Below are 27,716 nucleotides of genomic sequence, written 5' to 3' on the forward strand. Positions count from 1 at the left end.
TGGGAAAATGCCGAAATATCTGAAGGAAAGGATCATCCTACACGTCCCGAGGCGCTCTCTCAGATCAGAGGCAGTAGGCCAGATTTCTGTCCTACCCCAAAGACAAACCAACGGGTTGGGGAGAGCCTTCCCAGTGCTATCCGCACAAAAATTGAACAAACTGCCACTATCGCTCAGACTTCAGCCAAACTATGTAATTTTCAGAAGAAATCTGAAAACGTTTCTTTTTTAAGTAAGTATTGAGTCCAATTGGTTCTGCTCGTAGGTAGGGCCCTTGTCCCGTCTTTGTATGTTATCTTGATTGTGTACATGTCTGCGCCCCAATGCCTGCAGGCTTTCGGCACAATATAAATCTATAAATATAATAAATAAAACAAATAAATCTGCAATAGAACTATCTACAAAAAAATGTACAATACTCACCCCTGTGGAAAGACAGAGGAGATACAACAGATGGAAGAATGTGGCACTCAGAGTATTAATACAGGGGTGATATGCAACCACAAAAAAGGAGATGTCTTTGGGTGAAAAAAGGTGCAAAAGTGCCCTAATCAGTCTCAAGGGCCCAAATGGACCAAGGGGGCAGTTAGTGGTCGGCAGTATCTCGTTTCAGATATTTGGACGGTTTGACAGGGTGGAACCCGGCTTCGAGCAATGATGCAAGTGGACAAAGCTCTGTGCGACTCAATGGCAGCTTTCAGTGATGCAGGTCAGAGCACTCACCAGAATCTCTCTGATGTCTGCGCGAGTCGGGTTGAAACTGCCAAGAGGGGTCAACGATCGAACCCCAGCATGGCCGGCTCAGCCCTTTATCCCCCCCAACGTTGATAAATGGATGACCATCACATTGGGTTAGAATAATTCTCATGATTACAGCCCTTCTACATGGGGGGGGGGGGAATCGATCATGAAGCAACACCTGATATTATGTATGTTCGTCTCGAGTCCCAGCAAGTCACAGACCCCTCCTCCCCCGCATCACTTCCATTATAGACCCCTCCTCTCCGAATCACTTCCACTGTAGAACTCTCCTTCCCCGCATCACTTCCACTGTGCACCCCGCCTCCCCCGCATCACTTCCACTGTAGACCCCCCATCCCCCGCATCACTTCCACTCTAGACCCCTCCTCCCCTGCATCACTTCCACTGTGGACCCCTCCTCCCTGCATCACTTCCACTGTGGACCCCTCCTTCCCGCATCACTTCCACTGTAGACCCCTCCTCCCCTGCATCACTTCCACTGTAGACCCCTGCTCCCCAAATCACTTCCACTATAGACCCCTCCTCTCCGAATCACTTCCACTGTAGAACGCTCCTTCCCCGCATCACTTCCACTGTGCACCCCGCCTCCCCCTCATCACTTCCACTGTGCACCCCGCCTCCCCTGCATCACTTCCACTGTAGACCCCCCATCCCCCGCATCACTTCCACTCTAGACCCCTCCTCCCCTGCATCACTTGCACTGTGGACCCCTCCTCTCCAATCACTTCCACTGTGGACCCCTCCTCCCTGCATCACTTCCACTGTGGACCCCTCCTCCCTGCATCACTTCCACTGTGGACCCCTCCTTCCCGCATCACTTCCACTGTAGACCCCTCCTCCCCTGCATCACTTCCACTGTAGACCCCTCATCCCCTGCATCACTTGCACTGTGGACCCCTCCTCTCCAATCACTTCCACTGTGGACCCCTCCTCCCTGCATCACTTCCACTGTAGACCCCTCCTCCCCCGCATCACTTCCACTGTAGACCCCTCCTCCCCGCATCACTTCCACTGTAGGCCCCTCCTCCCCTGCATCACTTCCACTGTAGACCCCTCATCCCCTGCATCACTTGCACTGTGGACCCCTCATCCCCAATCACTTCCACTGTGGACCCCTCCTCCCTGCATCACTTCCACTGTAGTCCCCTCCTCCCCTGAATCACTTCCACTGTAGACCTCTCCTCCCTGCATCACTTCCACTGTAGACCCCTCCTCCCCCGCATCACTTCCACTGTAGACCCCTCCTCCCCGCATCACTTGCACTGTGGACCCCTCATCCCCAATCACTTCCACTGTGGACCCCTCCTCCCTGCATCACTTCCACTGTAGTCCCCTCCTCCCCTGAATCACTTCCACTGTAGACCTCTCCTCCCCCGCATCACTTCCACTGTGGACCCCTCCTCCCCAGCATCACTTCCACTGTAGACCCCTCCTACTCCGCATCACTTCCACTGTAGACCCCTCCTACTCCGCATCACTTCCACTGTAGGCCCCTCCTCCCCCGCATCACTTCCACTGTAGGCCCCTCCTACTCCGCATCACTTCCTCTGTAGGCCCCTCCTCCCCGCATCACTTCCACTGTCTAGTCTTCAGGGGAAAGCTCTACTGCGCTCACCTTCACATGGATCTTGACAGACAGCGGGACCCCGTCCTTGATGTTTTTAGTTTTCTCGTTGAAGTCTTTGCAGAACTGGGCAATGGGGATGCCTTTCTGTGGAGAGTAAAAGAAAGAAAAAACAGTGAGGAAAAAGGGGACATAACGTGCAGAGTTAATGTCAATGATTTGGAAACGCACAATCAGGTAGGACTTGGATAACATGCATCAAAGCGCCATGGCAGACGGGCAAGGACTATGAGCCTTGCAGCAAGACTCACAACCACTCACAGGATGGGCTGCCCCAATACAGGGTGGCAGGCCAGGTAACAAATACCTAGTCCAGTTGATGGGATCTAAACGGTGGGGGAGGTGGTGTGGCGGGTCCCCAATGCTGGAGTGAAACTGCCCAGAATGAAGCTTTTTGTGAAACCGGTTTCCTCTTATTGCCCACGTGACCAGCACAGCAAGTGTTTTCCTCCTTCTGTCAATTCTTTGTGGTTGCTTAGAAGCAAAGCTCTGCATAAGCATGGATTCCATACAACTGTTCATGCATTGTTATGATTGCTTTTGCCATATTAAGCTCTTGCCTCTTGTACATAGCCTACAGCACTTGCACCTCTGTTGCATTACCACCCGCTCCTTCCCTTCGCACTTAAGTTGATCTGATTTGTACCAAACCAGTGAGCAACCAGTTCATTGATGCCCTCCATGTTTTGTCTCCCCTCACCCGCTTCTTTTTGGAGCGCCATGAAGTATCTAGCATTACATTTGGCACCTTAGAAATCAACTATAAATAAATAAATAAATGCCCAAACGGCGAGGTCTTGGGAGCGAAGAGAGGTCTTGCACCTCTGGACATGCACAGGAAAAGCTCTGCCCTCTTCTCAGCTGGACGTGTATTCCCTGCCCACTCTTTCCAATGTTATGCTTTAAGAGAACTTATTCGCTTCAAGCCGATGATGGGGAGCAACCAGAGCCCCATTTCAAAGATAATGTATTTCCAAATACAAAGGGCCAAGTGTTGATGACAGCTCAGAGAGCCCAGTAGGAATAGGTCTTCTGGATAAGCACTCATATTACTAACGCCTGAATTCAGGGGTCAGGTGGCGATGCTGATCTGATCATGAATCAGGTAGCGCCTTCAAACCACTTTAACCATCGCCAAATGTCCCCTCTTCCCTTTCCACCATTCCCAAACTGATCGGTGATCAGGAGTCTCCTTGGGTCATATGGCATCTGCGGCCATTTCTGTTTACTGGGACATGCGAGGAGGGAGAATGGACAGAGCGACAGAAGGCCGAGGTGTTGGAGTTTAAAGGTAGATGTGGCAGGAGGTGTGGGAGAAATAGATAAAAGGAAAGGGAAACAATGAGAACTGTAAAAAAATAAAAGAGTGAGGAGAAGGAAGCGAGAAAGTCAATTAGAGGAAGAAACACATTTAAGGAACTGAATAAGGAAAGGCAGGATGACCAGAGAAAAGAACAAAATAAGGGGACCAGATAGATAATGCTGAAGGGATGTGGCAGGATGTGCAGTAGCAGCTGGAGCGTATATAGTGCTGGACGGGATTACCACAATAACGGATTTCAGGCCCAAATAACCGGACAGACATACGGCAAAGTATTATCAGTTCAATAAAGTAGGGAAATCTGGCAAGCATAACGAGTCGTAGCTCACACACGCTTGAATATAGTTTGGTTACACAAAGGCTTTATAACTCAATATACGTCAGAAGTCATCCTATGTATAAATAGTAAAATCTTATTGAGCGGAGGGATTGGTTAAGGTAACATATATACCTATAGCTTATATGGGTTTTAGTAACATCATTGGTTGCCCCTCATCGAGTAGGCACGCCTGGAACAACCTCTAACTACGTATAATATAGATAATAGCAGAATAACAGCAGCGGATTTCTTCTGCAACAATGTATACTCCATCATTGCATAGGACATCCTAATTGGTTGGTACCCTCATCCAACCTCGGACACTCGGCTCGTTAGCAGCATGCAAGCAAAACAAAACCCAGGTCCAGGGAACAACCTCAGACAACTGCCCATTTGGCCCACTTGCCTACCATCTCTCATCAGTTAGGCCCTAAAACAAGGCCTCTTCTTTGTAGTTGACCGTGCTGACTGTTCTCGTCTCCGGAACTTAAGGGAGTGAAGGTAAATTGCTATCTTCATCTGGAGCCTTATGAATAGGCTGTGTTTCAGGTCTTGCACCATGTGTGAGGAGACCATGGGTTGTACATTTTGTCCTCCTATTCAGGGCTATTTAATTCAATTACACTGCAATGCCATTACTCTTCTTGACCTCTGGAGACTTGGTTGATCCGTCTTGCATACGCTTTCTGCATCTTTAAGTGTCCGATGTTTGGCACTCGCAAATGTTTACTCCTTTGCCTACTCTAAGAGAAATATGTCTTATGTACATGGCTCATCCTCTTCAACTCATTTTGTGCCTTGCAATTATTTCTTGCTGCAGCATCCTTAATCCTAGGCCAAACAAACATTATTTGTTCTTGCATGAATCTGTATTCCAGTGTCCATCAGCTCTGCAGGCTTGGTCTCTATCCCCTGGGTTTTTAACCTACTTTTATACGAAACCGTCCATCTTCTCATCATGGCTGCTTTACTCGTGTTATATTTTCTACTATTGCAAGCTTCTATATATCTCATTTACCTTGTATCTACTGCATCTTATCTCACTTATCTTCTCAGTATTTTTGATTTCTTCGGTTTTGCATGTATATTTACTTTATTTACATCTTCATTCTTTAAGTATTCGTATATCATTTCAGTGCGTCCTTGTGTCTTCTCTTGATAACGTCACTTTAAACCAGTCAGACTTTACTTATAATTCTTCTGTGTTCAGTGATGTCTGCAGGTTTTCCTTCCACTACTTCAGTTCGAGGATACATTCGGTATAGTTTGCTGAGCACATAACGTCTTTCATATCTTTGATGCAGTATTGGGATGATACCCGGTGTCATGCACAGTGCTTTCTTGCTGTTCTTCCAATATGACAGAGGTGAGGGGGTGAGGTCCATAAGTGACATGTACATTTGCTTCTCTACAAGGTGAACAAGAAACAGAGGGCTGTAGTGGATCAGAATGAGGGGAGATGCCAAGGAAGGTAAACGGGCCAGCAAAGGATTACACTTGGGAAGTGAAGCAGATGGAGGGTGGAAACCACACGATTAAGACAATTAACAGGTCAGATGTAAAAACACACTGAACGGGAAAAAGAGGAGTGAGAGAAATGGCAGCCGAAAAGTAGTGCAAGAACCTGACCCCAAGTAACAGACAGGAAGTGAAACGCATCGTCAAGACCAACAGGTCAAGAACAGGGAGCAACTCATACATGCCAACATTTTACAGCACCTGTGAAGGAGATTTTCTCACAGAAAGCAGGATAATTTATTTAGTTTTAAAAAATTAAGAAATCACATTTTTGTTTAAAAAAAAACCGTTGTCTCCCACCTAAATCGGGAGGGTTGGCATGTATAGCAATGTGCGAGGAAGAGGAACGGGGTAGACTGTGTGTACAGGTAGACCTGCCTACATTTCAGAAACAAAAACCCAGAGAATTAAGTAATTCACGGCCATGCACACCCAATTAAAGACCCCATCCACCTGGCACACCCATCCACACACGCAACACCCTGCCCACAAGTAGGGAAAAAACTAAAAACATTATGTTGCTGATTGGGCCTAGTCAGAAATGGGTGGGATGTGTGCTGAATTTCGGGTCTCCACCCACACCCCTGCATGTGAGTTGTCAGTTTGTAGCCAATCATATGGACTCATGGGCGGATTTCGTGACACTGACGGAAATCCCAGAGACACTGTGTTCTTGGCCAGAGAATGGCCTGGAAACCAAGAATCTCCGGGCTACACCCAGAAACTAGGCAGGTCTGTTTACAGGGCAGAAGCTAAATTGGGCCCAGTGCTGTACTTATGGAGGCGAGTATGCTGCCAGACTCTGTGGGATACCCATCAACTTGTGGAGGCATGGATTTATATCCATGCCTTTAACAGATAAAATCCTGTTGTGAACCATTCAGGGATTCATTTGGAATTCTCCTGAATTCCGAACCAACAGCAGCCTGGCCCAATTACGGATCCCTTCTATGCAAACACAGCTAGAGCCTGGATGCCGCTGCACCCAGAAAACACTGCACAGGATTGTCAAATGTGTGCATCATTCGGTCACTCTCCCTCACCTCCACAAAGGACCTCTTATTCTGTCCCTCTTTCCCTCGCCTCTCCAAAGGATCTCTTGGAGGGTGGACAAGTGCTCCTCCATCACAGAGGGCAAGGTTGAGGTACGCTGCTCCACCGCGATCAACAGGGAAGCACAGCGCTGCTGGTTGGCTTCAGAGAGGCGGGCAAGGTCACTGCTAATGGGATCTCATTAGCCAGTGCCGGGCCGAGTGTCACTTTATTACTGCATATATAATTAGGGTGGCCCCTTATCTCACAAATCTCATGCTCGACACGCCACTCCTGCAGCAACTACGACGACGACCCCGTTTTTAAACCCAATATCTAGCCAACACTCCACTTGTTTCCCCCCTGTGCTTTTACACACTGCAGCCCATAGCTCATACCTAGACCACAAAATACTGCTATTTTAGATATGGGATAAAATATCCCCTATGTACATTTTAAGGATATTGCAAGTCACAGAGGAGTTTCATGACCAAAAGGAGAACGCGACTGAAGGCCGATCAGGCAAAAACAATAGTTCTTTCTGTGCTACTATGTGCACTATTAGTCTAGACATATCCATAGAGCAGTGTGGGTGAAAGCAGGGGCACACAGTATTTCTACTCACCATTTTTATTTTTCGGAAGCATTTGCCTGTTTAAGGCAGTAAAAGTGGCCGATACACCCCTTATCTGGAGGGCTGCTTGTAATACATGGCCACACACTGCCATTCCCTTTACTACCTCATCTCTTGCATAATATAATGTAAGATATATACCCTTTGCTGATCCATATAGTCAATATAGAATGGCTTTGGATTGAAGAATAAAACATGCAGCTCTTAATGTGTTGCAGAAAAATAGTGCAAGCTGTTCAAGAAAAGAAAATGTATCGAAGACAGTTTTGTGCTTTAAAATAAGTAATAGCATGCAGATTCTTGTTCACATATGTTAAACTCCAGTAGTGCACAAATTAAACATTCTACCACAAATAATTCCTCGTCAATTAATGAATATTAAGACACAGAAACCTATTCTGCAAGCAAGGAATTTAAAAAGCTTTTCAGTTTTAATTTAGTGCTCCAATGACAGCTGGAATTCACTCTGCTGGCTCAAGCAGAAGGCATTGTGAAGTCACAACTGCAGAGTAATAAATGATTACAGAGCAGGAGTGATGTCATTTTCGTATTATAGGTCAGTTGTGATGTCACAACTAGCCTGTTATAAGAACATTATTTCTAGGCTTTTATACAGATATTGCAGGCTGGCATGCATTATTACTAAATAATGCTCACACATAATGCATCTCGACAAATACACCGTCACCATTCGGTTATCCATGCAGTTCTTCTGCTGCACCTCACACCTGCTCTGCCCCACAACATGCCGCTAGCGGGGCGCTCTGGCCACAGCTAACAAAGCACGTCCAACATTATGAACGGCAGCAAATTCCGGTACATTAGTATTACCCACCACGTGACACCAAATGCCCTAATCTGCAGCGTCCCCGTTTGTTCTTCCGATCATCCACCCCGCTGATTTACCCAGTTTACCCTACAGGCTTGGCTCTCCAAAGGGCCCTTCTGAAGTGCACACCAGAAGTCACAGGCTTCTTTCTGAAGGACTAATAATTGTGCACTGCCAGGGCCCTTTTCAGTAATTTCCCCAGCCCCACTGCAAGATTTCAGGGTTCAGACTCGTAATGTGGCGGGAACCAAGACAAAGGCACCCACTAGGACCTTTACCATCCAAAAAGACCTGGCCAGCAGTCTGAAACCACGTGCCACACGTTCAACAAAACCCGACTCCATGCAAGTAGTCCCTTCTCCCTTTTAATGTCGGCCTTTGCTGCGGCTGTGAAGTCCCAAAACAGAGCATTCCTGGGGCCGGCGAGGGTCAAGGCAGCCAACGTTAAGTCGTGTAGGGGTTTAGGTGGGATCTATATCCATGACGTTACTGGGCAGCGTAGGCAAATGCGCCCAGTCATCACCTACGTGTTAACGTTAGTTGACGCAGAACCCGGAATATCAACACACATCTCACATCACAGCACGTCCCAATTTTGAATATAAAACTATACTTTTAAAGGAAATAGCAAAACTGTACAATTTGTAAAGTACTTTTATTGAATGTTAGCATCTGCCACTTAGAATTGATAACATTAGCCTGCGCCGTTTCTAGATAGGATTGTGAATGTTAGCATCTGCCACACTTGAACGGAACTATGTTGGTCAGCATGTTAAATGTATTTAACCCACTAACCAATATAAGCTCAAACTCTCTGCATACTTATATCACTGAAAAACGGACACAACCATCTCTCGCACAACAAGCTGCACACACTTCACCACACCGCAACACATAAGCTGCACCAACAGCACACGTGGACCGACACAGATCCAATACCCGCACCAAAGCTCAGCACCCGGTGTCCACCGAGTTGAAGCTTTTAACAGTATACCACCCCTCTCACTATCCTACTCCCTCTTCACCTTACTAACCCTTCCCACCTTCTCGTTTACAGATCCGCCAGAGCGCCTGGGTACCAATTCTGTTGGTGACAGTGCGCTATATAAGTACCTTTAACATAACATCTGTGGGGATAGTGAGCAGAGGAGGTAGAATTTGAGGGAGGGGTGGCGCACAGGAAGACTTGCCTCGTGCCCGGAAGGAAAGATGGCGGCCTCCCGTTTCGGAGGATGCTCAGAACACGGGCAATACCATGAAGTACAGCCCGCATTCCAAGCTTGGCTGGGAGGTCCCTGAACTCCCCCTGCCGGGTGTTAGTTGTAGTTACGGACTGCATTCAAATTGCCTGAGTGGAGGCCAATAATGACATCCATGTCCTTCTACAAAATGCTTAAAAGAATCATCCCAGCATGCTCTATTTAGGGAGGCTTGTGGCATAAGCAAAATCGACCATATCTACTGAATGCACTAAGCTAGCAAAGGGACGAGACGGCACTGTGCAACAGTAGGAGCTAGAGGCATACATTGGGTGTTAAGAGTCCTTGCAACCTATCATTTCCTACCAGCATATCATTTAGAGTCGTAGGGAATAAGTTAACATTTACAGTTAGCATGGGGCGGCGGCAGTGCATCGGCGTCAGGTGGTCTACAAGGATGGGTGGGGAGGCAGGGTCGGCCTTCAGGGCAACAGCGCCTTGGCAGAATTGGCGTCCCCACTTTCCCCTGCGCGCCCCTGGTGAACAGGAGGTGTGGCTTTTTTTTTTTTTTTAAAAACCTCCTCGCTCCGTTAATGTTATTAACAGGGTGCATCAGCGCCCTATTTTTCTTAAATGCGCTCCGCTGCCGCGGGTGCATTGACTAACAATGAGGCGCCTGCCATGCCTTCTGCCACTATGCCAGCTCGGGGAAGCCCTTGAAATACTGCCCTGAACTGGTGTGGTGGGGGGCTAATGGCGCCTTTTGTTGTTGAAGGCGCCCGCGGCAGAGGGGCGCATTTGGTGACAATGGGGAGCTGAGCTATTGTCATCAAATGCGCCCGCCTGCCGCGCCTTCTCCTGCTACGCCAGCTCGGGGGAACCCTTGAAAGACTCCACCGAGCTGGCGTGGCGGGGGATAACAGCGCCCTGGGGGGCATGGCGCCCCGGGCAGTCGCCCGGCTCACCTCCCCCTGAGGCCGGGCCTTGGGGGAGGGGCAGTCAACCTTCCAGTCTCCCAGGTTAGTCTGGAACACCCACAATGATGCCTATATGTTTGGACTCGTTCCCTCGGTGGGATTATCTCCAAACAAGATTGCCTACTATCCCCAGAAGTGACAACTACCATGCCAGTGGCGCCTGCACTCTTTTAGTCGCAACTATAACCCACCTTACATACAAAGCATTGCCACTGCGCTATGGCTATCTGGATCCGATTGCATTTTCAAGGGGATAATCGCAGGGTGGCAGATGTGCATAGGAAAGGCTCAACATCATCATCATCATCATCATCATCATCATCATCATCATCTTCCGAGCATCACCATGGGAGTGGAAGGCAGTTCTGGCCGGAGCTTGAGAGACGCCGCGTGCAAAGGGATGAAAGGGTCAGCGCGCGGAGAGATGAAGGGCAGGTAAATGAAGAATGGAATAAAACGGTAGGGCAGGGTCAGCCTGAACGTGTGCCAGAGCATAAAGATGTAATTATGTGACGTGCAAAGGAATGACAGCTCCTTAGCAACCATAGCCGGAGAACCTCACCGTCCCGCAGAGATGCCGATCGCTTTCTGTTCCCGGCTGTGTCTCAATTATGCGTAGCTAGTGTTTAAGTTGCAGGAGATAAAAACGCCATGCAGGCGCCTGAATTGTTGGTAATGCAGTGATATCGGCCACGTGAGGCACAGGCTTGGAAAGGTAGCTGAACAGGTTGTGTGACTGTAGAGGAGATCCTGACGTAACTTGCCCGTCACTGCACCCAGTGACATCTCTGCCCCTCTCTTTTTTCCGAGGATGTGAATCGCATGTGTTTTTACCAGGGGTCAAAGTGTAAAAGTAGTGGAACTATGTCCCCTGCCACACCCCCTTCTACTCCCACGCCAGCTGCCCCCGCCCCCCACTCCCCAGCTACCCCATATTCAACCCACCTACAATGCAAAAACTATATCTACATGTTCTCCACTGCACACCCCGCTGCTTTGTTTAAAACAGTACTATTAAGACAGACAAAAACACAACTAAAGAAAATGGAACATTTAAATAACAGTGAGTGGTCAGGAATGCGAGACGGACACAAAAGTATCGTTTTCCCAAGAGATGCCATTGTTTTAAATAGGGGGAAGATAAACACCTATCTTTCCAAAACCTAACAAGGAGGTCCCTGTCTAGCAAAGTAAAACTACAGAAAAATGACCTACTGTCCAAAACATCTCTGACCCTCACACTAATACACACAATAGAATTATACAAGGAATGTTTGGCTGTCCTCAGATCATCAAAATCGCATACCAATTCAAGCTCAAAGGTTTTAGAAAATACTCCTTGTGACCAGGGTAAAACTTCCTGCCCTAAATCAATTCGGGAATCTCCTGGGCAAAGTTCTGATGAGGTAAAGTTCTGTTCTGTGTAACTGTCATGCCTGCGCCAGCAAATATCCCACCCAGGACCACCCCACACCACAACACCTGCATTATGCCCTCCTCCCAACAGCAGCGGGATGCTCCGGCGGTGCTTCATCGTATCGGAAAGGCTGCAAGGAGATGGCGGTACCCGAGGACATGGCGGCTGTGGCCGTATTGGAGGTCACCATGGTCCTCGATGCCCAACCCAATCAGGTCGCAGACTGCGCCTACTGCTTTTTCCCGGTGACGTGATCACACGCAGGGCCGCTCACGTGACCAATCAGGAAGTTATCCAGTATAAGAGAACACCGGCCACACACAACCACGCTCCTCAGCCGTTTCCTTTACGGTAAGTGGCGCTTTTGGATCTTTTGACCCTGTTTGCCGGTTTTTGGACCCTGTTACATTTTCTGGACCCGATTCTGCTTATTCCCTCGGATTTGGCGATTCAGATTTTTGTCTTCAAGGCCTATGGATTGCTTCTGGCCATTAAATCACTGACTTCTTTTGGACTATTGTTTGGCAAAGGTTCTTGAGGACATTGAACTTTGCGTTCAAGGAGCTTTCCACCTCTCCCCTGTGACCAGGACTCCTGATTTAAACCTGCAATCAGGGCTCCTGACTTCGACTTCTTCAGGTGCAGGTGACATACATCCAGAGCATACTGCAGGACTTGGGGTACTGCAAATCTCTGTTACACCCCGCTATCATCTTGCTACTGTTGGGTTTCCTTCCCCTCCGTGGTCCATTTTAGGGAGGGACACAGAGATTCGCCTCACCTACATCATCTTCACGGGCATTCTGTTGGTAGGTGTCATTTCATTCCTTTTGTTAACGTTTATTCCTCACATTACTTTTTTTTGGAATTCATGTGTGATCGACTGTTCCCTTGCAGCTACCTGGGTACCCGTGTTCCTGCTTTCGTCACCTGTGGCCGCAATAACTGACCAGGGAGTAGTTCTGGTCCCTCCCTGACCGGTGCTTGGGGAATGAGGTATACATAGTCATTGCGGAGTCTATCCTTGACAGTAACACAAAGTATGTTCCATTCACTGCGTTTTTCCAGTTAGCAAAATAAATGTCCCTTTCACAGATGCTTAGTCACAAAGCAAAATGATGGTTGTTCTCCACAGTCTCCTGCTTGGTAAAGTAAATGTCTCACACTCCAGACATAAGTTCATAAACAAAGACAATTGTTCTCTTCAAAATGCCAAGTAATTATTAGCGCATCATACTTATTGTTCAAAGGAAACAATTTTGTCAGTATAGCACAGCAACTACTTTCGGTAATGTAATAGTTCACCAAAAGGTGATTAAGTTAACAAGTTCTTTTCAACACACCTTTTTAGCACAAACACAGTTCTTCAAATCATTGTCTTCTTTCCTGGTATACTCACCTGCCAGGACCACCAATATGAAAACTCCTACAACTATAACTGTGTTTAGTGACAATGCTTGTTCCAGGATTCTCCACAACAGTATCCTGTGTGAGGGGGTGTGAACCATGATAGAATCTCTTTATAGTCTCTTGACTCTTGACAATGTGGGTTACAGATCTCCCCAAGTTGATATCCCGTAAAAGGGGAGTTGTGCCCTTGTTGCTTCTGTGGCTTCTTGGCTTCTGGCAATACAGGTTACAGGTGTGCCCAATTGGTGTCCCACATAAGAAGAGTTGCATACTGGCTGCCTTTGCCTTGCTTCGCTTGTTTGGTATTCACAATTATTCGTTTCAGCCAATTCTCTTAATCGGAGCACCCAGGGGTCACCTGGAGTTTCAAGGCAAACTCACTGGCCTACTCTTGCATCTCCTTTTTACTCGCTGGCACTGCAGCAGATTTTTCAGTGTCTGCCCACTTAGCTGCCAGCTCTGGTATGACTGTCGCGATAAGCAGTCCTTCGGTGGCGCTCTGACAGTTCCGCGGAGTCTCCGCTTCTGCTTCCTTACCGGGGCGGTTCAGGGTGTTTTGGGAGCTCATCTACCACACAGCATAGCTTTTCCCAATGCTGCTTCCAGCGGTGCTCTCTGTACACTGCCACATGCCTTCTCCCGCATCGGCCTCAGCTGCTGTTTCTTCTGCTTCCACAGTGAGTCCTGCAATCAGACCTGCTACTGCCTCTACTACTTCATCAGTATCTCCTTCTCCCAACTGTAGCTCATTCCTGAGTTTAAATGTCCCGCTCATGTGCTTCACACTACAACAACTAGACTGCTTATTATGATTAATGGTACCTTTAAACTTCATCAACTGAGTTCATCTTCCTCCTCCCAGTACGACAGGCATTATGGGCTCTTAAGTCCATAGTGGTTTTTTGAACAGCAACATTAGTTTGTTTACAGTAAGCTATCAATGCTTTAGGAAGAACAGGGGAATCAGGAGGTAAAGAGGTTACCAACTCCCCCTGATATGAGTCCCCTACCAGGTGATCCTCCCACATAATACCACCCCCAAGGTCGGTATCAAATAGCGGCTGCCTTTCCCTGGCCACATGAGAGGAGACCCATACTGGGTTCTTAGTGATGATCTCAGAGACACTGTGTCTGCTGCAATCCAATATTAATTGCAAAAGGCACTTATCAGTGCCGAGAACAGAGCTTTGTGACTGCCAGACAATGAGCGTTATTTCCCAGGCAGTCTATACAAAGGAGCAACAGAAACTCAGCACCTTCAAGACAGCTCGGCATGGTATGCTACTGAAACGTTAACTGCATTACACAGGTTCAAATCCCCAGTAGGGAAGAAGTTAATACATAAATTAAGATGTCCATCACTGCCATCCTGGAATGGTGCTCCAGGTGTAACAAAGTAAGGGAATGATCATTGATTTCCCCAAAAAGTAAGGGAACCTGGCACCCTTTAGTTCCCACCCACTTTGACCTCTGGTTTTTACTTGTATGAATTTTTCTTTTTTAGCACACGAGTTAGTGCTATGAAAGTCTGATGTATTGAAAAGAGCGCTAACTGTACAGAAACATCCCTGTATATTGGTTAGTTCTATAAGAGCGGACGGAAAAGGAGAAGTAGTAATCTACCCTGCTGCCTAAATCATGAAACCAGGGCTCACACCCTGGCTTCCCACGAACCATAATGATCCTCCGCTATTCACTGTGACCTCCATGTATGGAATTACCATATCAGCCTTTTATGCAAAGCCCAATGCCAGCCGAATTGTCCCTTTGCCCACTCATGGTAATATATTTGCTGAAGCACGACTCCCCGAATCCAGGCCTGTACCAGTCACGGCGTCAACAAGAGTAGCTCGCCGATCAGTGTGCTTGCAGAAGTCTGCACACGTAGCAGAGGAAGACGAGAGCAGTCTCCTCTTTCTTTCAATGAAAAGTGTGGCACGTCAGCAGCGGCACAACTAGACCATCACTTGGGAGGGGCAACACACAAATGCTATGGGAGAAGCTACCTTCGGAGACTTTGTGTGGGCTGGGCACATTAACTTGTATGGTGCCCCTTTCCTGTTGTCCCAAATACAGGGATCCTTTTACTTAAAAAAATGTAAAATTGCTCAGAGGGGACCGCTTACGCTTCCCCTTACATACAAACAGGTCCCCTACATGCAATTTCAGTCATATACACTCTGAAGTGCTAAACAAAAGTGTACAAGGCATAATCGCCCGTACGCCTTATTTTTTCACTTTGTAGTGTAAATTGTGTAATTTGCAAATTGAGAAAATGCTGCCTTCCACTTATGCATGGCAGGCGGTATTTTACAACAGATTCCTTTGGACCCCGCCTGCTTTTCGCTGGTGTAAAAAGTAGGGAGAGTCTAGAAGACTCCAAAGCATTTTCACTAGTAAGAAAAAGCATGCTGGCATAAATGCTTGTAAACGAAATTGTGTAATATCCTCACCTGGTATAGAGATTTGTCACAAACTTCCATCTTGCTGCAAAACATAAAAAGAACGTTTGATATCCACATAAAGAGAAACGCTTGTTTTTTTTTGCTTGACAAGTTAGTGGAAATCATGGGTATAAACTAATCTTTATTAGTACCCCGGCGAGAGACAATCAGAATGCAACAAGCATTCTGATTGGCTCTCGCCAGGTCCCTACCCGGCCGGGAATCCCTCCGTCGGGATTCGACGGTCTTTGTCCCCGGCGGGGAGCGTGGCAGCCCCTCAGCCAATGAGGAGGCTCAAAGCGGGGCCATCCCCGCTCCGAACCTCCCCACGGCTGAGAGGCTGCCTTCGCCCCCCGCCGGGGACTCGGGTAAGTCTTTTATTTTATTTTTCTTTATTTTTCCCTCCCCTTCCTCCCACCCGCCCCCCCCAACTTACCTTCTTGATCCTGCGTCCCCGGCGGGGGATGAGGAAAGCCTCCAGCCGTGTGGAGACTCGGAGCGAGGCCATCCCCGCTCTGCGCCTCCACACGCTGGGGGCTTCCCTCGTCCCCCCCCGGGGACGCAGGTACTTTTTTTTTTCCCTCCCCTGTCCCATTCCTGCCCTCCCAACCCCACTTACCTTTTTTTTATCCTTTTTCGGGAGCGGACGCGCTGGGAACACTTGTGTTCCCAGCGCGTCCGCTCCCGATGGCCTCCATGGAAAGGGAAAACGGACTCTGTTTTCCCTTTCCATGGCAGCGACTATTTTTTTGGTCGTTTTTTTTTTCTGTCCCAAAACGCCGCAGCGTTGAAACGCTGCAGCATTTCGGGACAGAAAAAAATTGCTTTTAGTACCCCGGTCATGCAAATTTTGCAGGCCGGGATACTAATAGCAATAGAACCCTCGCGGCGGGGGCATTACCGACTCTGGTAATGCCTCGGGGCCTTCGGTAAGGCCCTCGCCGCTCGGGTTCTATTGCTTAAAAAGGGAACGTTATTCTTTAATTGCTGGGAAGCAGACACAGATTTGGGGGCAAAAATGGTGGTATTTGGGAAACACCACTATTTGTACTGTTACCAACCAACTTTGTTTCGATCACCATTTCTTTGATTGATAACCCTGCACATTGTTTAGTGTGAGGGCAAGGATAGGTTTGGGACACAGACAAACTTTTAAGTTGAACTCTTTGACTCAGACTTTCCTTAGTTTCAGGTAGGAAATCCCATTTTAGCATAGGGCAAGTTAGGCCTTCAACCATCCTGACATTTGATTTAATAAACCATGTGAGTTTGAACTTTGAATCTGTTGTCTGTGTCTTGCTTCATGATGCCTTCACAACCCCTAAAAATGTGTTATATTGTGTACATTTACATGATGCAAAATATTTACATTCAAAATGGTAACCGCCACCAGCCAATGCAATGCTTAAGCTTGTGTGTAGATTTAAAGCAGTTTATGTTCAGGCTGGGCTTAAATGCCAGGCTCTTGTATTATGTCATAGTAGAATGCAGGAGATGTACATGGGGAGTTCCTTGCTGAAGCACAAAATCATATTGGTGTGGACTCACCTTATTCCAGGATATCACACAATGTTGGTGGGGGGGGGGCACACCAGTAGGGATTTCCTTTCCCTTCATTCTCCTCTGTAGCTTCACTGCCACAAGAGCATATAAAGTATTGGATAATTTCATGTGTTCCGATCTGCCATTATGATATTTTGCAATTTCTTCTGAAAAATGCATTTTAAAATGCACCATTTTAACAAAGTATTTACAAATAATTCCTGGGTGAAGAAGTCGCTGAGGAGGGCCTTCTTGCTCATATCTGGGAGGGGATTTCTACTCTTGGTTCGAAAATCAAGTGTTGACCCCTCTAACCTGATGTCGAAGGATATGGATGAGTGGAGATTTGACAATATTAAGTAGTGAGGTGAAGACAACCTTCATCGACAATCGCCTGCTTTTATATGCGGCCAAGACACTGCTCCATTTTTCATGGCAAGAGGTTTGCACCTGCTGTATGCAAAAGAAGGCGTCACCGGATGACCATGTGGGGGGCTAACAAGGATAACTACGTTTTGCACAAACTACAGCTATCCCAAGCATGTGGTGGTCCTGAGCATGGCATTCAGATACACACCCCAAGGCGGTACCCCCCACATACTATTGAGGGGTGTGGAGGTTTCCCGAGCTTAACCCGTTGAAGAGTCTTGGTGTGGAAGGTGGAGGGTTTTATACATATGCGGACGACACCCAGGTTCCCCTTAGAAGTGTCAACTCTCCCTTTTGAATGCTACGTGTCCAAAGTAATGATTAAAGTTCAATCCATCAAAAAATTAAAAGTACATTTTTATCTAAACTGCGTGTCAGAGACTCTAATATGCAGCCTGATGTTTTAGGTTTATGTCGCACACCTACTATAGATTTGCGACTGAACTGTGGAAGATACGCTATAGTTCCCATTTGCGAGTGTTACGCAGCTTGAGGAGAGTCTTTACAGGACAGTACTGTATTGCAATTCCCAGCGCGTCTATATCTTCTCACTTTGAATACAGCAACGCAGTCCACTTGGATCTCCCTCAATGCTTCATAATGAGCTTGCAACATGTTCGAAATTAAAAACCCTGCCTCATCTTTCCACTGACGAGAACAGACCAGATCTGTCTCTGGCAACTTGCGCTGACAAAGTACATTGACTTTCAGACCTTCGTTATGCCTTACACATGGTTCATAAAGTCTCGATGGAAATGATCTGGTTTTCTTTGAATTGTGAAATCTCCTCTACACGTAGCACCTTCTTCCTTTCCATGGTGGCATGTCACAGATCAGGAGCGGACGCGCTGGGGACCGAAGTGTTCCCAGCGCGTCCGCTCCCAAAAAGGAACCAAAAGTTGAGGGGCATTGGGGAGGGAAAGAAAATCTGTGGATGGGGTGGCGAGGGAGCACTTAGCTCGTTCCCCGGTGGGGGAAGATGGCGGACTCCAGCCCTGAGGAGGCTCAGGGTGGCAGGATTACCATCTGATAATCCCCCCATTCCGAGCCTCCTCATTGGCTGGGAGGCTGTCACCCCCCCCCCCCCACTCCCCTGCCAGGTACTAACAGTTTATATATTTTGCATCACATAAAAACAATGAGGTGGATGTTTCTTAAATGTGTGCCAATCAGTAGTTCGCATGTGAGTTGGCGCCTGGGGTTGCGTGTGCACTGCACCATCCTGTCCCCTCTGATCTGTGGAGAGGAGTGCAGAAGTGGCTGTATTTCCTCCCAGCCGGTGGTGTTGGATTTTTATCTCTTTGACCTCTTAAATCGCTTCTATCCTGGATGAAGCGATAGCGGAAGCTCCTCCCAAACCAATAACCACAACGGTAGCAAAAAAAGAAGCCTGGAGGCATTCAGGTACATGCAAGAGAGGAGAACGCTGCAGCTTCCAGGGCCCAGCAACCTTTGGCTCTCTAGATGTTTTGGGCTAGCACGCCCATCAGCGCTAGCCAGTGTAGTTATTCTTGAGGAATCCTGGGAGTTCTAGTCCAAAGCCTCTGGAGAGCCACAGGTTTTAGGCCTTTGTTACATATGAGCATGGAAAGACGCCCGTGGCATTGCCACTTATGCACATTCAAAAGGAGCTGGGCCGGGGGTGGGTGAGGAGGAAACAGGGGCAGCGTCAACACACGGGTGTGCTTCATAGATATTTTCTACCACCACCTATGGTAGTACCAATTACCAATACAAATCCAAACGAGTGGAGCACAGCGGCCTCAATTAGCTCCACTTCAAGGCAGGGAAAACGTGTCAATTTTGAGGTGCGTCACGCCTTTGTCTTGTGAAATTTCCGGGCACTGTGCTATACTGGAAACTGTGGAGGGAGGTGGTTTGCCACCAAGCTCCTCGTGTCAGCAGCTGCACCTGGCGACCAGTCCTCGCTCTCCATATGGCATGCCTGCCATCTCAGTTGCTCAGAAACGTGTGGGCCCCGGTGTCCCTCTCGAGTAAGCAGAAAGCTGCGCTGTGGTAAACTACCCGATTGCTTGGCTTGTTGACCGGCTCGTAGGGCCTGGCAATGGGGTCTTCGTGGAGGGGAGTCTGGCAGCGTTGGAGGATAGAGAGGAGCTGTGCAACGTCGCAGGAATGTGTGCTCAATACCATCAAAGCTTTGTGAGCAGCTAGTGATGTAAAAGGTCTGGACATTTGGACTCCTAGAAGAACGTTTTTTTCTGGGGTCCCCCCCCCCCCAAAAAAAAGTTGGAAAAAGTGTGAAATATAGAATACTTATTTTGGAAGCACCTTGGGGGTGCAGGAATTGTAATTATCTGATACTACAGTCTCCCATGAAAGTCTCATCACACAGCTATTCAGAAACACTTGGGGGGAGAGGGGGGGGGGTGTTAGGTTAGCAATACGATTGTATTCATCCTTCTAAAAGAAGATATATATCAGGGAATTAAATTTAAGAGCACCGAACACTCCTGGGGAACTATTTGTCATCGCCAGGGCTGCTTCTCGGCTATTTGCGGGTGCATTTAAAACAGGGGTACGCATTTAAAGTTGCGAGCTACTTGCCAGCCACACTCACCACCTCAATACTACACATACTCAAAAACACCATTTCTCACCTGCCAAGAGTCAATCATCAGTAGCCATTGGGGAATGCACATGGTGCGGTCTGCTTAAACATCCGATAACGGGAACACAGCTCTTAATGGAACGAATGCTCCTTTGCCTGCACATATGAGAACCTGCTGTGCAAGCCACTGTTTTATTTGTATTATTCTGGAAAAGCAGGTGTGCACTTAAGAAGATTAGAGAAACATGCTAGACGGTCATGCCGTGACGAATGTAAATGTCAGATGTAAAAATAGTGCGTTTCCATTTATAGACACATCTGGAAGGAAGGGAGGAAGGGAGGAAGGAAGGGAGGGGACAGAGGGGGAGAGGGGGAGAGGGACAGAGGGACAGAGGGACAGAGGGAAAGCCTCTCCGGTGCAAAACAAGAGCAGCAGGGTTCCTGGTGCGCAATGAAGCTCTGTGACCTAGGAATTATGTTCACAGAGAAAATAACTTGGAAATAAAGTCAAATATGACTGAACATATCTCGCAATTTTCAAGCCAAGTAGCACCTAGAGAAAGGAAAAGCATTGTGTAAAAAAAAAAAAAAATTCAAATAAGTTTTCCTGCAAAAACACCAACGGCCTGTGATCCCTGGGCCACGGACAAAATATGCCTATTTCTTGGAGATGGTTTACGACCTATGAAACAAACTGGGGACTATAAACACCCGAGGTCTACGGAACCAGCATGATGCATCCCCTTCGTGGGCCGGCTTTTTTTTTTTTTCCAATATACCCCAAACTCCACCACACTTTCCTTTTGGTGGCGGCGGCACAGCTGCTCCCTGCCATCCTGAGCGCTACGGTTGGCTGCCATGGAAAGGGAAGAGGGGCTCTGTATGGATCCTTGCCTTCCCTTTTCATGGTGGCCATCTTGGGAAAAGATTTTCCTTCATTCGTCGGGTCGCACGTGGCGTCCTGTTGAACGTACGAAAATGATTTTTTTTAGCATCCGGATTGCCACTTTGGCATCTAGGGGTACTAATGGCCTTAACACCCTATCCGGCCCGCCGGATCCAGTGTTGACGCCACAATAGCACCCTTGGTGTATGCGTTAGCCAATCAGGTTGCTCAAAACCTGGGCTGAATTGAACGACCCAAGACCGGCTCTGAGCAACCCAAGCAGTGGAAGCACCCGCCACCAATCTTCCCTCCCGGTCATGTGTCCTTGTTTGCAGGGCCACTACGAATTTAAAAACCATGTTTAAATTTTCATCTCTGTCTGCTGCTGAGCGGACTAATCGTGTGATGAGCCTGAACTGTGTTTATTATATATGAGTCTGGGCGCCGAACGTAACGTTGCGGAGGTGGGTAGATCACAGGAGCACTCCTGAAGCATATGGTGTGGTTAGTCTATGACGGGAAGCTTGAGCTATTAAGGCACATGCTGTGCCTTTTCTACATGAAGACAGAACATGCTCCTGAGAGGCTTGATGTGCCTGTTATATTAGAAGGACATTTCCATTGTGGTAGTCCATGCCATGGCTGTTTTACATAAGGGGAGCTTGCACTCGCTGCTTACACTGCTCTCTATTGTATATGCAGGTAATGTACTGCCAAGGCCCATGCAGTGCCTGCTCTACACTGTGAGGGGAGCAGGCACGCCATGACAGGTCCGTACTTTGCCTGTTCTACGCGGGGTGTAATTGCACTGTTAAGACCCATGCTGAGCTTTTTCTACATGATGGGAGTTTGCACTTCTGAAGCCCGTGCTGTGGCCGTTCTACATATGGGGAGCGTGCCCGGCTGAGGCCAATCCCATACCTGCTGTGTGTGAGGGAAGCTTGCACTGGTAAGCCCCATGTTGCACCTATTATATGCAAAGGAAGCTTGTGCTGCTGAGCACCAGGCAGTACCTATTCAGTATGATGAAGCTTGCAATGTGGGGACTCATGCTGACATGGCCTGTATTGAGGGAAGGTTGCCATGCACCAGGGCAGCCCACTGTCCCCTTTTCTTCACTGCTGCTGTCCTTGGTGGATTGTTGTGTGTGAGGGTTGCTTGGATTGCTGGAGTCCATGGCGACATGTTTGTGAGGGAAAGGTTGACTTGTGCTGTCCATGTTGATGTTCTCCACGTGAAGGAGCAGTTGCAATGCTAGGCCCTTGGTGTACCTCTTCTGCTTGATGCCATCGTGTTCTACTGGGGCCTATGGCGACCTACTCTGTGAGGGAAGCTCATGTTGACCTGTTCTGGGTCAGTGCGAGAAGCTGTGCTGCAGGATTTAAACTTGCAGAGCTGCTGCTCACAATGTACCTCTTCTATGGGTGTGAGCGAAGCATGCACTGCCCCACTTCAAGCTGACCTGTTCCCTGTGTGGCAAACATTCACAAGCGCCACTGCTACTGACTAGGTTCTGTTTGTGTGAGGACCTGGATTGCTGATGCCCGCGCTCTACCTGTCCTAGATCTGCGTGAAAGCACGTGCGCAAGCTTGAACTGCTCCGACTGCAACTTCAGCTATCTGTGAGGGTACTTTGCTCTGCTGACCACACTGCACCAGTTCTATGTGCAAGACAAGCAAAGCCTTCCCTGCTGCTGCTGCTGCTGCTGCTGCTGCTGCTGCTGCTGCTGCTGCTGCTGCTGCTGCTGCTGCTGCTGCTGCTGCTGCTGCTGCTGCGCCTTCTCCATGTGTCTTGAATGGAGATTGCGTTTCTTTCACTTTTCCTCTACGTGTCCTATGTTCACGGTAGAAGTAACTGTAAAGCTTCCGCCTCTCTAGCCAATTCTTTTGGGAAATGATGCCGTATAATGAAACATTATGATCAATTTGTCATGGCCATGACTCCCCTTAACATCTCCTGCATGAGGTGAGGCCACTCATGTGATTCATGGTCATTAACACCCCATCTGTTTACAAGTTCACCAGTGTGGCCACTGATTCTACTAGGATAAACATGGCTAGCATGTTGTCAAATAGCCACAAGATGCCAAGCCGAAAGACCTTCAACCTCCTTATGTCCTCCTGCAGATAGGCCAGGATATATAGCGCTGGTGGCCACCAAAGAAATATGGTGAGCCCGGGCACCTATTTTTCTTTTTTTTTCAATACAAATTAAGCGCCGATATGAAGTATTCTTTTAGCAACACTTCACAGTAGTTATTTCTGATTGGGTTAATAGATGTCAGCTCGTTTTTGAGTCGGCTGGGACTCCTATGGATTGCAACTTGGCACATTTAGAATCTGTAAAAAAGTTCTGGCAGGCTGATTGCTGTCATACTCGAGAATTAACCATGAAATACAGTCTGCTCAAGCAGCTGAGTCGAGTGGAAAGATGTTTGAAGGTATTACCCAATTATCTCAATTCGGAAACTCCTAATGGAGGAAATATTTCATGAGATTTCGCCTGTGCCTCTAGCCCACGTATGAAATCCTGGGTGCTCGCTCTAATATGCCCGATAGTGAAAGTTCACAATGCACCTCATTAGAATGTCCTGAACACCACATTGTATCTTGCTGTAGTTTGAATAATGGTAGAGGTAGATATTAAGGGAAATCCGGATGCTGCATTTGCTCCTGCATTGTCGCTGGGACCCAGATATCCTTTATAATTGCTACTATACGTATGGTTTCTATTTGCAGGGAATTCATTTTAAAAAGGGGATTTTTTAATTCACATGTTTAGTTTATGATAATATTTTGATATTGAAGAGGGACTTTCTTTGTATAGTGACATGGAAGTCATTTTTGGGTTGCCAGGGGTCACAGCTGCGACCCCTGGTGATTCCCCTGTAGCCCCTACCACTGCCTCTGCAATCCTTGCTTAAGGAGTGCAGAGGCAGGGCACCTGCATGCAAGTGCAGAAACTGGGAAGCGCTCTGGAGAAGAGATTTGTTTACTGGCCATCTATGATAGCGTATCATAGATGCTCAGTAAACATGCCATGCCACAGTAAGAAATGGCTAGACTGATTGCATGAAAATGCATTCTAGCCATGTAATAACACGTACCATGCTTGTTTTTTAAAAAAAAGCCAGCATGATGAGTGTTATTATGTGGCTGGACAGGTTTTGTGTTGCAATCAGTCTAGCCATTTCTTACTGTCGCATGACTTTTTATTGGCCATCTATGATGGTCGCTCTTGCACATTTGTGGCAAATATTTCCACCCCATTTGGTTTAAAAAATGTAACAATTTCACCAACCGGTAATGTCAGTGTGAAGACAAAGTGGGTTTTTAGAACCCACTTTATTTTTGGAAATCACGCTGTGCAGGTTGGCTCTCATTCACAAAGGCAAGACTGAACATTAGTATTTCTCTGTATAAATCAGAGTGGAAGCTCCGGATGAAGATCTACTTACTTAGAGTCAACTTGTCTGTTTTATTTGTATGAGGCCTATCATTTTGTGCAAAACTACTCCATGTTTTCGAATTACTTTGGCCTAGAGTTTCCCATATTCAAGTAAAAAAGTTAGTATTATATCATATTTTAATGATTAACACTTCATATCCGACTCGGATACCTCCTGCTTTTAAGTGCTGTAAAAAAGGTGTTATTAGTACGAAGCGTAATAGTACTTAGTGTATCAACCTTAGACGGTTGAAGGACTGATTCAGCCCTGCTGAAATATGAACATGGAAAGTGCAGTTTGGCACTTTTCAGAGATGCGCTTTTAACCCCGCTGAGCTATCCAATTGTGACAAACTGCTGTTTAATCAATTGGGCAGTTTAAAAAATGCATCAAGATATCTACCCAACACCCTTTCCTGTCCCCCTTCAGTCCTTTTAAAAAGAAAATAAAGAAAATAAAGCACTAATACCAGGTTTACTAGTGAGCCCTGACATCATTACAGTACTTAGAAGCAGAAGGAATATAGGTGTTATGCTAATAAGACACGTAACTACCAGAGCCAATGCATTAACAAATGCTGTGGTATTCACATTTAAGAAGAAAAAGCTGGTAAAATAGCTCAGCATGTTAAGTGCTCTGCTATTTATGCGTGTTCTGCAGGTCCCAGGTGTGAATCATACTCAACCGTATGTCCACTCACAATATAGCTCAGGGATGTATGGTCAACAGCATTTATGGTTCGTGCCATATAGGAGTACATGTGGGGTCAGCATCTTGGCACTCCTGAAGATGAACCATGTACAGATCGAAACACGTTGAGGTGTCATGGGTTCCCTTTGTTTGTTATGAAATTTTGGATACAAATTTGATTGATAGATATTGCCTCTATAAACTTGAAATTATGATGAAAGTCTTTCTGTGACATGAAATAAAGGGTATTTTTTTTACTTATTACAGTGTTTAGGATTTTGTGTCAGTTGGCTATTCCTCTGACTTTATCCCATACTAGGTACGGCATTAACTCACATTAGGTGGCATTACTGGACAGTTGAGGGTGCATTTGGCATATGAAATTAGCAACTGGACATAAAAAGCTGTAATTTCTATATTTTGACCGTACCTAGGCTTCATTTACTTTCATGCCTTCTTTCTCTCCCTGCCCAGTCTAATCCTGCATTATCGCAAAAAGAAAACATGGTGGCCTTCCTCGGTGATGGGAGGGGTTGATGTACAATTCACAGTGATCGAAGTGTATTAAAAGAAGAAGTGGAACTATGTTCCCGACTAGCCTGCCACCGCTTCCCATTAACCCCATTGGCACGCATCCTTCCACGCACAATACAACCCCCCACAGACATGTGCTTGCTGTTGAAGTGCACGTTTCAACTTCTTCCTACACTTTCATTTTAAAACAAAATCTTTCCAGAACGGTTTCTTTAAAAGTATAGGAACAGTAAAACTTAATTTTAAAAAAGTAGCAGACCACCGCTCCTGCCCACTTTGACCACTGGCAATCCATTATGCTGTGTGCAGCCCAATACCGATAGTACATCCGGATAAAGTAACTAAGTATATGGGAAAGCAACAATGGCAAAAAAAAAATAAAATAAAGGTAAGCAACAATGACAAACCTCCCTATTAAACATGTAGCATTGTAAGAAAGCCGGGTGAAAGAAAATAGTGGGGAGAGTGGTCAAAGAACAGGCTGTGCATTTATTGTGAATTAGTCTGCATACAAACCTTCTCCAAAGATACATTAAAAAAAAATATGTATTCACTATAGTTCCTAGTTATAGTTTCGACAGTCAAAGTTTCGAATGCCAATAGTTCCGACACAAAAGTGCCGGAAAAAAAAGTGGGGAAAAATAAAGTTGCAAAACCCCACCCAAGCCCCTGTTTAAAAAAAATAATAATAAAACACTTCTTTTACAATACACAATTAACAAAAAAACTTTAATATAAAAAAATGAACTCTAAACTTTTTTTTCAGCACTTTTGTGTCGAAACCTTTGGCGTTCCAAACTATTGTTTCGAAACTTTGATTGGACACCATTTGGGATGTCAATTCAATAAAATGCTAAGGGCAGTGAAAGTGACATGACACACCCAATGACACCATAGGAAGTCATGCCATATGACCATTGGCCCTGATGATATCACATGAAATGACATTTGGGTAATTACATTTTCCCTAGGGTACTGCCTGACGTACCATGGAAGGGGTCATGTTGTGATAGAGGTAGACCAAGGAGAACCAACATAGGCCAGGGGCACTGCCATGCACATTTGCTGACAACTTGTGCCAATTATTGCTGCACATGTCGGGTCTAGTAATTGTAAGGGTGCATAAGAAGAAGACAGACACAAAGGTGGCATGGGGTTTGGTAAAGACTTGTATTCTTCGTGAAAAGAAAGAGAAAAGCCCATCTGTCCCTATTTCTATGAGGGGGTTTGCCCACTGCCCTATGTCAAAATCCCTAGTTCTGTCACTCACACTTATAACTAAAGTAGATCAGATAAAAATGTTCGTTCTCCAGGAGAATGGCTCCCATCCCCTGGTTTTGTGATCACAGTTTACTTCAGGAACTGCAATAGTTCTCACCAGCGGGAATGACTCCCTTCCCATGGTTCGAATCCTCTTAACATAGCACAGTTCAAACAATGTTCACTGGGGGGTGGGGGGGAATGAGGTTGCCAGACATTTCGTCGAAAAAAATTGGTCGACCAGACAAATGGTCGAACCAATTTGGTCGAAAACCAAATGGTCGAAATTTTTATTTTTTTTATTTTAACCCCTTTTTTTTTTTTGGGGGGGTCCCCCCCCCAACCCCCTTTTTTTCTCTAAAAAACCCTTTTTTAACTAAACGAAAACCCGAAAAATAAATATATAAATAAAAAAAAAATTCGACCATTTGGTTTTCGACCAAATTGCGTCGACCAAATTGCAGTCGACCAGTTTTTTTTCGACGAGTTGACTGGACACCGGGGAATGACTCCCTTCCCTTCATTGAAAAGTTCTTTTAACACTTTGTAGTTAAAGGCCAAGGGGGGCATGACCCCCTTCCCCTGACTGGAAGCTTGTTCTTCTGCCACTTGATATCAGGAGGTTGACTCCCTCCTCCTGATGCTTCACATTATAATGTGCAAGTCCCACTACACCCAGGGGGAATGACGCCCTTGCCCTGGACACTCCAGTACCTTCTTTGTTCAATACCACATAAAGTTCCAACTGTGGCTGGGTGCCAGACCCAGGTTCTTCTCTTTGATTCGGCAGCCCTAGTTCACTCACTAACCTGCCAAGTACTGCCACGAGGAAGATGACTCGTGTCCCTCTCTGACTTGGGTCCTCGACCTG

General features: G+C 46.7%; 1 protein-coding gene across 4 annotated transcripts in view; it reads right to left on the reverse strand.

The window, feature by feature from the left end:
• Positions 1-27,716, reverse strand: part of MRPL11 (mitochondrial ribosomal protein L11) — an 893,931-nt gene that overhangs the window by 124,564 nt on the left and 741,651 nt on the right. For 2 of the 4 annotated variants that reach the window (XM_069644923.1, XM_069644922.1), the window contains one exon: positions 2,378-2,473. In XM_069644923.1, the coding sequence (XP_069501024.1) occupies positions 2,378-2,473 (96 nt within the window). Of the gene's footprint in view, positions 1-2,377; positions 2,474-15,495; positions 15,530-20,075; positions 20,218-27,716 lie in introns of those variants that run through there. The other 2 variants (XM_069644925.1, XM_069644924.1) reach the window with 2 other exon arrangements.

The sequence above is a fragment of the Ambystoma mexicanum genome, chromosome 2p, assembly GCF_040938575.1.
Source record: "Ambystoma mexicanum isolate Mex_15411 chromosome 2p, UKY_AmexF1_1, whole genome shotgun sequence".
Classification (NCBI taxonomy): Eukaryota; Metazoa; Chordata; class Amphibia; order Caudata; family Ambystomatidae; genus Ambystoma; species Ambystoma mexicanum.